This window comes from Colobus angolensis, unplaced genomic scaffold, assembly GCF_000951035.1.
Source record: "Colobus angolensis palliatus isolate OR3802 unplaced genomic scaffold, Cang.pa_1.0 Scaffold415, whole genome shotgun sequence".
In the NCBI taxonomy this organism is placed as follows: domain Eukaryota; kingdom Metazoa; phylum Chordata; class Mammalia; order Primates; family Cercopithecidae; genus Colobus; species Colobus angolensis.
In genome coordinates, this window is record NW_012117544.1 from 1,250,529 (window position 1) to 1,262,521 (window position 11,993).

Below are 11,993 nucleotides of genomic sequence, written 5' to 3' on the forward strand. Positions count from 1 at the left end.
TGGTTTTCTTTTGTTCTGTTTTTGTTTTACTGAGACATCCGAAAAATGGATGGGAAATTGACAGAAGAGCTTTAAAAACTAGAAAGTACATCCAAATGTAGTTTGTGCCTAGGCCAGTTATTTTAAAATTTAAAAATTGTTTGAGAGCAAGACCCAGAGCAGGGTGAGATTTTCTCCCACTTCCCCATCTGTGTGTGTCACTGTGAGAACCGCTGCTGTGCCAGATGGCACAGTAATAGTCAGCCTCATCCTCAGACTGGAGCCCAGAGATGCGTAAAATCCCTGTATTCGCTGAAGCATCTTTGGATCCAGAGAAGCGGCTGGGGACTCCAGAGCCCTGGTGCTTATCTGAGTCTGATTTGTACATGAGAAGATACCGGGGAGGACTCCCTGGCTTCTGCTGGTACCAGTGTATGTGGTAGCCAGCAACAATGATGCCACCACTGAAGGTGCATGTGAGACTGGCTGATGCTCCAGGAGATGCTGAGAGGGAGGCCGGCTGAGTCAGTGCAGGCTGGGAGAGGGAACCTGCAAACACAGACATTAATGGGTGCTAAGGCAGAAACCAGGGTCAAGTTTCTCAGGGATCTTTGCCAGAAGAATCACAATCAGGCTGAGGTGCTGGCCCTTGTCTCTGAGGTCTTTTCGTACCTGTGCAGTGAGAGAGGAGCAGGAGGAGGAGAGGAGTCCAGGCCATGGTGGACACAGCCTCTTTCCCTGCAGTGGGACTGGGCTGCCCCAGGCCTCCTTTTCTTCCCACCCTCTGCAGAGGAGGGGCTGCTCATGCAAATGTGTTTCCACGCAGGGACTGCCCAGCCCCTCCCTGAGCCCTGGGGATGCAGCTCAGCTGGCTTTGCAGACTGAGGAGGAGGAAGATTTGCTTTTCTTCTTGCAAGGCCCTGGGAGGAAGCACCTGTTGAGACCATACACAGGTCCCTGCTCAGGGATCTCTGCCAGGCCAGAGGGGACACAGCTGCCAAGTGCCCATCAGTGAACATAGGACCCAGTCCCCAGGGTTAGATTACTTTGATTGAATGGTCCCTACTGAGCAGCTGTGTAGGAACCACAGGGCAGCCCCCCCCCACCCAATATTTGATGCTGGTCCCAGGACAGGCACTTTCTCACGGCTCAGAGACTTCAGAACCCAGCAGGTCTCCACAGCTCTCCAGTCAGTGTCTGTATTCACATATCCATGGTCTGATTCCGGGATACTGCTTCTCTCATGCTGTGCATTATTACTGTGATTTCTCACTCCCAGAAGTAGTCTTGGTGTGTGGGATGTGCAGACCTGTACATACATAACTTTTAAAGGTGTCAGCACCCCAAAAGGGCATTTTAGAAAAATCTATTTGCCCACATGTGCCATCAGAGTGGGCATCATGGAAAAGGGGCCAGCTGAGGAGCTGGGATGAAGGGCAGCTCGGAGCTGTTCAGAAAGACAGTGAATGATGAAAATTTTCCAGGACAAATAAAGGATCCTAAACATGTTAAAGGCAGCAATTCAGCAAAAGTTATATTTCCAATGGTTTCATACATTTTATAGAATTTGACTCAATTTTGTGATACAGGAAAACTAATAGATTTGCTAGACTTACCTGTACCAGTGAACAATGTGACATATTTCACTATTTTATGAAATTAGCCATTATCTCCCTAAGTGAAACATCATTTTCTGCACAGTTGTGTCATATTTTGGGGTGAAGAAATTGTTCTAGCTGTTACACAAATCGTATTGTGATATTACCACTTGTATTTTCTTACTAGGTGTTTTTGGTTTATTAGAAAGATCAGTATGTGTTTTACACACAAAGTTCTCTTGCAAATGAGTTGAATGTCTGAGGAGACAAGGGCAGAGACCACCACTTCTCAGAGTAGCCACATCAACGCTTGTGCTAACTGTGCAAATGGCCCCTGGATTTCTAGACTCACAAGGTGTTTAGTGAATAATCTAGAATCAGGATCACTCACTTTTCTCAGGCACTCTCTCCTCAAGGCATTTGGAGACATCCCTCTCATTCAGATGGGGCAGGCAGGGCACTCCCTGGCTAAAGACCCTTAAGTAACTCCTCGTTGTTATTATAAAACCTGAACTCTGTAGCTTCAGCCACAGTCCTTCACATTGTGGTCCCTACGCACCCCCACAGCCCAACTCACAGCCCCTGCCCTTGCTTTTAGGGCTCCAGGCTCACTCACTTGTCTTTCCTGGGAAACCCTGAGCTCCTGTCTTTTCCACATTCTCCACACCAGCTTCTCCTCTGCCTGTTGGGGAAGACGGGCTCCTGCTTGAAGTCAAACTGTAAGCTTACATTATGTCCACATTGTACACCTGTGAAAAGCAGAACATAAACATCTCATCACAAGCAAGGATATTTTCAATACTGGTTAGCATGGAAACTTTGAGTCATACAAATATACAGAGAATTTTCTAATGAATTGTTTGTGCCCGTGGCCAACTTTGTCCATCATCAATATGGTTCATCTTGTTTAATTTTTTTAACCCATTTTACCCATCCACTTACTCCCTCGCTGGATGATTTTTACAACAGATCAAAGAAGCAGTATCATATCATTGGTACATAAATTAACAAATATATACACTTGAAGTGTTCCGTAATTCTTGTGCCATTAAAGCAACAGATACCAAGGACTCTCACATGAATAGATTTGTTTTTTAATCATCCATGTCTAAAGTTAATTTATTGTAGTAATTGGGAAACTGAAGGAAGTACAATGAATGCTACGATTTGCAGATGCAGGACTCACAGCATTGCATATCGGATTAGAATAAAGTCCAGATGGGCAGCTATATTCGTAACTGTTTAATGGCTTTGCCCTGTTGTTCTAGTGCAGAAATATCTCTTCTGTGGACACAAAGCGCACAAATCCATCTTTCTTCCTTCAAGAATTTCCTCATCAAAGCCTATTATGGGACTTGGGGTTGATGAGTTTAATGTTTGAATTGTATTGATCATATGGCTGATTGGAAGCTCTGTAATGAATATTGTGTTGAAGGATAGCTAATGTAAAACTTCTTAGTTATATAAATATTGCCAGAAATTTTCCCAACTCACCCATGTTCTGCAGTTTATTTGCTCTTGAGAGATTTTGTCCCCAGAATTTGCTTCATCATCTACTTACTTCCTGTGGTTTTTTAAGCAGGACTGGGAAAACCCATCACGCCCTCTCCACTTTCTCCACATGAACCCATGGGATCCAGCATCTGTGGATTCATGGGAATCAGACCATAAATGAGTGAACAGAGGCCGTGATTGGCAGCTGCAGAGACCAGCTGAGCTCTCAAGTCTCTGGGCCATGGGGAGGTATGTGTGATATCTATGTATTTGCATATCCATATCCTTCTCCTGATAACCAGATCCAAAGACAAAACTTCATACTTAATATCTTCCATTGAATGAACTTGGAATCTCAAACACAAAATATCAAAAAAATTTTTTTAAATTATTATCTTGATCTCAGATCTGTATGTCTTTTTGGGATTCCAGTATAGGAGAACTCACATATTTAACAAACATGTATTAAGTCTGTCCTTAGTGTCAGGCAGTGTTTTGGGCAATGACAAGGCAGAAAGCAAGAACAATAAACCATCTCATGGAGCTTGGATCTCAGCAGGGGAAACACGATGAATGGAGTCACTAACTGTACAGAAGCGTCTTCATGTGGCTGACCCCGCCCTGACAAGTTCGTCACTCTCGGGATCTGAAGCCCATTGCTGATAGCTGAGAGACACACATTTCTATAATTCTGAAGAATGGATTGACTTGTTCAAAAGTTGATGATGTCATTTGACCTTACGTGTGTTATATATAATCCTGCTTCAACAGAATGAGGTCAGTTTCCTTGGCCTCACAAATGGCTGGGGTCTTATGGTAGAGCAGAAATAAAACAGAACATTCTCATCATCCAGAAGAATTCCTAAGGGGAACCAGACAACTGAGTATGAGGAGGGAACTTCATTATCAGATAACCTCCCTACCGCTCTGTTTGTGATGGAGACAGAGCAGCAGAGACACCACAGGCCCAGAAGCCTGCCCCGGGAAGGAGGCAGGGATGAAAGGAGGTAAAGAGAAGGCTGGGTAAAAATGCCTGGGAAGGGACTGGACAAACCGCAAATTAGCATACCCTCAAGTCAGGCACCTCAGCACTGACACCGCCCCTTTCATGGTTTCTGAGGTAGCTCCGGGGAGGTTTGATCAGGAGCTTTAACAGCAGCGCTGTTAGTGTGTAAGGCACCATCCCATGTGCTGTAGAAGGCTCTGTCCTGATCCTCAGTGCTTGTGCTCCATAGAAAGGAGCCAGGTCTCTCTCTGGGTGTGCAAAGTCATGTTTGAAATAAATCTCACTGAATATGAGAGAAGGGAAGCAATGAGTCCTGAGTCCCAGGAAATACCCAAAGAAAAAAGGTGTGTGAGGCACTCAGTAACAGCAGGAGGATGTTGTCAGGCTCTTATCACAGGAACAAGCTCGGGCCTCAACCTAGTGACCTCTTTCCTTTAGTCTTACATACACCACGGAGTGGGTCACGCATATTTTTCCAGCTTAGCTGCTGCATCACTTGCTGGAGACCTCATCTCTCATGTGGACAAAGTTACCATCTCCTAATTAGACCCTCCACTTTCACTCTCTCCCCTCCTTTTCCACCTTGTTTGGAGAAGCTGGACTTTTCTCCTCAGTCTCAAATCAGGGTCTGTGTCTTCCTTGCTTACAACTCCCTAAGGGCTTCCTATTGCTGTCCCCGTTCTGGCCAGTGTCACATCTTGGACACACCACAAATGCCTTTTTTCTATTGACTTGTTGGCCCTCACATTTCTGCCTGGTGTCAGTCCTGTGAAGACAGGATCCCTGTGTGTCTTGTCACCTCTGTATCCTTAGCACTAGACCTGAGCCTGGGACATAGTAGGTGTTCAATAAACAATAAGGAAAAACAGAGATCTTTATTAATGCATGTGCCTGAGAGAGACTCAGCTGGATTCTGTCCCTGCTTGCCCTGGCCTATCATGACTCTGTTCCCAGGGCAGCCTGTTCCAGAAAGCAAGGACTTTCTGGTTCTTCTGAGGCAGTCTGACAATGCTGTGGCTAAGGGCTCTCTCTGAAGTCTGGCCTTGAGAAAACAAAGCAGCATTCTCTAGATCACTGTCCCTAATCTGAGCCCTGGACCCTGGTTAGCAGCAGCACCAGCAAACACGCACACAAATGGTAAACAGCCCTGCTGTCCTGGTTGTATGTCATGGTGCAGTGAGGTTATGCTCCTAGGAGACCTGACATGTTCCTGTCTCACTCCCCCAGACTGCAGCACAAACAGTGCCTCCAGGGGGCTGTCTGAAGCCAATAGTTGAGATCAGCGTTATCCTCAGCCTGGAGCCCAGAGATGCTTGGGAAGGCCTCCTTGCCGAGCTGGTAGCCTGAGCATCCATCCTGGATCCCTGCAGGCAAATATTTGCTTCTATAAATCAGAGGTTTGGAGGCACTTTCTTGTCATTGTTGGTACCAGGACACAATTCCAAGAACCTTTTTGCTGCTGCTTCCAGGAGATGGTGACTGGTTTCATCACAGACAGACTGTGCAGGCTACCAAGTGAGCCCTGACTGCCCAGAGCCCTGAGAGTCAGGAGAGAGACACAGGATGTTGGAGGTGGTTCCATGAGCCAGGGGAGCAAGACAGAGCCCTGGTCCTCCCAGTGCCAGCCCCTGTTTTTCGGTGCCTAGCCACCTGTGCACAGAATGAGGAGGGAGAGGAGGAGGGGTCTACTTCATGGTAGAGATGTCTCTAGAGCTCTGCTTCCTGGGCCACACAGATTAGGGGGGACAGCCCCCCTTCCATGGCATCTTTTAGAGGAAAGGTCTGAATCCAATCTATGCTGATCTCTGGCTGTTCCCCTCACAAAGGATGCTGAGTCTGGTTGTCCTCCTTGAGGAGAGGAGAGTGGGAGGTAGGAGAGCGTGGTCAGTGACTCTCAAGGCACCCTGGGAGGGCACAGCTGCTGCAGGTCCCTGGGACCACTAACCATCAACAGGCACCAGGTGTCTGTTGTCCTAGCTGAGTCCAGCTGTGAACTCACTTCCCAGGCTGCACAGAAACCCAAGGGTCTCTCTTCCTATTTATATCTTCACTAAATCAGCACATAAGAGAGTGGTGGGCGTTGAGGAGAATTGATTAGCATCTTTGTGTGGTTCACTGGATTCACTGGAAAAACCGAGAAGCCCAGGAAGGAGAATGAGGAGGACCCGGCTGAGGTGAAAAAAGAGAATCAACCAAAACTTCGAGGTTCTTCAGAACTAAATGTATCAGAGACATTCAAGAAAAAGAATAAAAATATGAGTGTCAACTTTCAAGGACAGATCTAGAAAAATGCAATGAGTTTTCTGTTATAAAATGCTTGATAATTAGCTCAGGAAGTCAGAGGGGAGAAGTGGTGGTAGGAAAAGGAGAGAGACCCAAGAAGGGAATTCAGGAATCAGAGATGCGGAAGGGGAGAGTGTACGGATGGGCTACACTATAGAAAAGAATGTAAGAGAAGCCAGTAAGAATGTTGGACGGGAGGCAGAGGGGAGGTCAGGTTTGTTGTCTGTTTGCTTTTGTTTTTGTTTGTAAAGAAATGGGAGCCTTTCCCAGCTTTGCAGTTGTCCTCCCTGGTCATCTCCCTCCATGGAGTGTGGGTGCTTCTATCATCCAAGCTCATTAATTCCCTATGTCAGAGATTTTACTTAAGCTCCTGTCTGCCAAGGGTTCTCTTTATTTTATACTGTTCTTATGGACTTAATTTATTATTATTATTACTAGCAACAAGATCTCACTCTGCCACCCAGGCTGGAGTGCAGTGTCATGATCATGACTTACTGCAGCTTTTAACTCCTGGGCTAAAGCTCTTCTCCAGCCTCAGCCTCCTTAGTATGTAGGACTACAAGCCTGTAGCACAATACCCAGCTAATTCCTTTTTCATATTAAAAAAATGCAACCTTAGAGAAAAGATCTTGCTCTGTTGACCTTGGCTGGTCTCAAACTCCTGGCCTCAAGTAATCTTCCTGCCTCAGCCTCCCAAAGTACTAGGATTACACACTTGAGCCTCTGTTCCTGGCTGGACTTATTACTATTGAAACATATATGTGGATTTTCTGTGGCAGGCACACTTTGGAAATGCAGAGACTGCATCAGCAATTCATACTCATTCAATCAGAAACTGCATTTTGTGAGATCCCTGGATAATTTGTATGCACAATAAAATTTGAGATGTACTGTTCCAACACATGCATGAAGACATTGAAATAGTTTTGCATATTAATTGTTCCTCGTAACTGAATCTATTATGCTCCTGCAAATATGAGCTGGAAAGCCTTGTTTCTCTAGGTTGTGTGTTGTGGAGTCAGGCATAAGGTACTCCAGTCTTTCCACTGAAAATTGCAAGAATTTTCCCTTACCGAACTAAACCTATAAAAATAACCAGGCATGTTTTAATAATAACACAATATCCCATCTTTTTCTGAAAATTTAACCATTGGAATTACTTAGATAACTATATTTTTTCATTGGTACTCAAATCAAAGTAAAATTAACAAACCTGCACATTGTGCACATGTACCCCGGAACTTAAAGTATAATAAAAAATTTTTAAAAATTAAAAATCATTCAAATATTTTATCCTTTTGAAGAATGGAACACTACTCACATTAATCTTAAAAGATGTGTAAAATCAGAAAAAAAAAAGCACAAGGTTTGATCACCTCTGTGGAAATATTGAGAACAATAATGAAAGAATGCTTCCAAATGAAGTAATGTACTGATTTTGATGGTTTGCGATGAGATAGCTTTGCAGTGAACTTGATGGTTTTTAATATTCTTGTTTTATATAATAGGCACGTATTGCTTTGAAAGTAACTCAATAAAACAAACTTTGGTAATATACAAAAAGAACAGTTTCTTGTCTTTGCTCTTAGCTCAGAAAGCCCATACTTTGAAGAATCTTCTTTCTAGAGGAAATATATTTAGGCTTAACCTTTAGATCTGATCCAGCTGTTAGTGTTCCTTTTGGAATATAAAACAATTAACTCTTTTTTTTTTTTTTTTTTCTGGATCCAGTAACTCCCAAATCATTCTCACATTTCCTGCTCTTCAGGGCTTAAGGAGAAATAGGAATCAATTCATACCCTTCCCTTCCCCTATGACTGGTCCACATGTAAGCTGCTTTGAGAGCTGGCATGTCTGATCAAGTGATCTCCACATCACAAGGGCCTAGGGAGGTTTATGTCTTGGTTCCTCTTATGAGTCTATCACTGTGCTGAGGACCACTATAGTACAGCAAGCAGTAATACTCAGCCTCATCCTCAGGCTGCGCACCTGACAGTGTCAGGGCAGCTTTGCCCCCAGCGAGGGAGCCTGAGAACCGGGCAGGGGTCCAGGAGTGTTTGCTGTTTGTATTGTAAATCAGTGCCCTGGGGGCTTGTCCAGGTTTCTGCTGGAACCAGTTTGGATAGTTACCACTGGTGACTGCTCCAGTGCTGGAGCCACAGGTGAGAGTGACTGTCCCTCCTGGGGACACAGTCAGTGAGGGCTCCTGAGTCACTACAGCCTGAGAATTGGACCCTGAAACAAAAAAACAGACACATGTTAGAAATTAGAAAGGGAGACACAGGAACCCCCCCAAAGGCTGGTATTTGAAATCTCTCTTAACCTGGGCAGCAAGTGAGGAGGAACTAGTGGAGGAGCAGAGTCCAGGCCATGGTGCTGATATTGGAAGAGACCCCTGGCTCCAGAGCTGGGGCTGGATTCTGATGGCTCTTTATCTCCTATTGAGCTCTGTGCAGGGAGGGGGTGTGTTGTGTGCTGTTGTATGCAAATCTTTACTGCCTTTATCACCTAGGTCCACAGTTCTGAGAGCAGCTACACTGTGAGGGGCCAGCCCAGGGTGGCTGTGCGCTGTGGATTTGCCCTGTGGAAGGAAGCAGCTGCTCTAACATTTACATGAGTCAGTGAGCAAGTGTTCATTCAGTTTGACTCTCTTGAGCCTCCTACAATCCAAGAGACCCCGACCGCCCCCTGGTGGCTTTCCTGGACTGAGAATGCGTGGTCTTTCACTTGTTTAACAAATAACTGTTGATTTATCTTTGGACATCGCCACAATATTTTCCAGGTCAATTCACACCCATTACTTGTCTATTCTTTGCTCACTCCTATTTGTTCTACTTTCTCTTGCTGTTGCTGAAATCCTGCCCCTGTGACTAGTTCAATTTTAGTGCTACGTGGTGTTGCTATCTGAATGTTTGAATGACTAAACAATTGTTTTAATCACATAACTGACTTTTTGAAACTATTTGTGTTGAGCATTATATTAAATGAACATCTGGTTTAAGTGAGAATTTTTTAAAATAATTTACTTTAGATAATTTTTAAAAAGAAAATGACCAAAGATGGAAGTAGGTTGGAGTTTCATTGTCAATTCAGTGGAAACTCAAGTGAGCCATGAGGATAATCATCAAGGTCCACATAACAACCCCACTCTCACCCACCCTATCACTCAAAAGTCCTCTGGACGCCAAGCCTAGGTGAGCTTTGCTGGCTGGCAATGCTTCCTACATAGAATCACACATTGTTGCCAGCAGAATGGAGCATTGTCTATTACTCCACTGGGAGAGGACAACTGGATGCTTGTGCTTGGAATTCTCCTGAACTCTGCCCATGTGCCTCTTCCCTTGAGTTATTTTAACCTGTATTATTTTGCTGTAGAAACATTATATTAATGAATGTCACAGTTCTCAGTGAGTTATGTGAGTCCTTCCAGGGAATCATAGGAAGCAAAGGGCTGTTGGGAGCCCTTACCTTACAATCAGCTTCAGAATTGAGAGTGCTCTTGGGAACTTTCACACCTCTTAGGTTCCAATCTCACATTATTCTCTTTTTAACTTCAAAACAAGTTTTATTGGGGAAGAATTTCTCATTTTGTCAAAGCTGCAGGCAAGCTTCTTTCACAATTATACTTCTAGAGATCTAGTAGTTTCAGAGATGTCAGTGTTCAAAGGTATGTTTTAAAATCAATAACAAAACCAAACCCACACCAAAAGGCAATCACTTTTTGATTGGTTTGGAAGGGACAGCCACTGATTTCAGGTGTTCTCAGAAACAGGCTCACCACTTCCTTGGAAAACGTATAGCAGGGTATCAGTGCCTACAGAAGGAAATGTCTTTAAATATGTTAGTTATTTGGACAAGACAATTCACTCCTTAGAAAATGAAGTGAGATTAAAAAGTCCCAGCTGGCAAAGTATGCAGCACAGCACCAGTTTTACAGAGGGATTACAAGATCTTGGGTTCAGTAGCTGTTAGCTTATGGCACACAAAATAAGAGCAGTCACTGGAAGTGGAAGGAGAATGATGATGAGCAGGGCATCTCTCCTAGACTCATTCAGCCTTTTAACTTGCTAAATGGATACACTATGTTCTGTAGCATCTTTGAGAAAACGTCTGAGACAGTTCAAAAACAACAGCAACAGAAGCCATTCAGTATTATTCCCCAGGAAGTCCATATTTGAAAAGAAGGAGGGACCTATTCAGGGATCCCATGGAGGACTGTGCCTCCCATCCACTTCTGTCTCCAGGAGATACAAGACATCAGCAGGAGTGTGCTCTACCACAGCGTCCCAGCCCATGTCACTCATATGGGAGTAAGTGAGATCCTTTGGAGGACACTTGCAGCACAGTCCAAAGTTAATGCAAACCATGCAGCTGTTTTCCAGTGAGACGGCTGGAAATCAATCACCCTCAAAGATAACTTTTTAAGCAACATCTTAATTGAGACAATTTTTATAAAATATTATTTTATTATGCAGAATCTCTTTAGGCTCTTCTATGCTTTATCCAAAATGTCTTCTTCCTCAAAATGCAAATAATTCTTGTACTTTATCAAACCCTTATCTTTGAAAGTATCAGGCAATAATTAGGCTGTCTTTGTGTCTTCAGGAAGATGAATAGAAATCCCATGATATCTCCTTGTCCATAGATAGAAGGGTATATTTGTCTGTGGACTGGTGGAACTTGGTTCCTTTTCGCTCTGCCAAAAATACCTAAATTTATCATAACCTAAGGGAGACTGATGTTTACCTCAGGGCTGAGACCAACCCAGTCTGGCAGCGGTGTCTGGTGACAACTCATTTATGTTGATTTCAAAGTACCAGGTTCATTTCTATGTCCCATGAGAGGCCTGCATCCTAGAGTAGCCCTTCTTTCCAACCACAGTCAGCCAGCTGGCCATTGAAAATCTTTACCTGGGGAGCCCAATCATGTTAAGCTAATAAAGCTGGTTCATGGAAGCGGTCACTGTAGAGGTCTCCAGGAATAAGTTCTCCTGCCTGGAAGTCTTCAACCTTCTGAGGACCAAGGGTGTGTAGATCAGACTCAGTTAGAATATACCAGTAGCCATCCTTGTTAAACGGGTATTTTAAAAGGTGTAACGGGCAAGGCATTGAGCAGAAAGCAAAAGGTCACTCTGGGTCTTCTTGGTGTTTCCTGAAATTTCATCCTGCTGTTTGCGCCGAGCTCCTCTTCCTCTTTTCTCCTGCTTCCTGTTCAGTTCCCCCATTCCAGTTCCCACTCATAGACAGGGCATTGCTTTGCTTTTGGTTGCCGTAAACAGGATCAGTGTTACCAAGGTCCTGACCCAAAAGTCCACATCTTGGGCAATCATCTTTCAGGTCTTTACGCCCTGGATCCAGGTGTTTCTTTACCAAGAATAAATCTCCTTCTTTACTCATTGCTTTAACAATGTTATTCAGCCAAGTCATTTTCCAGGTGTCTGAATGCTCATCATGCACTTCCAGTATTTATCAACAAATGGTATAATATTCATCCTGTGTTGGAGACTGCCATTCCAGGTTGACCAAAGCACTGAGGGACATTTCTTTCATGTTTGCTTGGTTCTGGATGAAATATGCCACAATGACGACATACATTACAATGAAAACTGTAGCATACATTGCAATGAAAACTGT

The 11,993-nt window shown here is 44.2% G+C and overlaps 1 protein-coding gene and 1 pseudogene across 1 annotated transcript in view; both read right to left on the minus strand.

Moving 5' to 3' along the window:
• LOC105521997 (immunoglobulin omega chain-like) overlaps positions 1–697 on the minus strand; it is a 9,511-nt gene extending 8,814 nt beyond the window's left edge. The window contains exons 1-2 of the mRNA XM_011956368.1: positions 652–697; positions 154–528 (exon numbers count right to left, since the gene is read on the minus strand). Coding sequence (XP_011811758.1) covers positions 154–528; positions 652–697 — 421 coding nt within the window. The remainder of the gene's footprint in view (positions 1–153; positions 529–651) is intronic.
• Positions 698–10,556: 9,859 nt separating this feature from the next.
• Positions 10,557–11,257, minus strand: LOC105521998 (annotated as a pseudogene).
• Between the last annotated feature and the right edge of the window lie 736 nt (positions 11,258–11,993).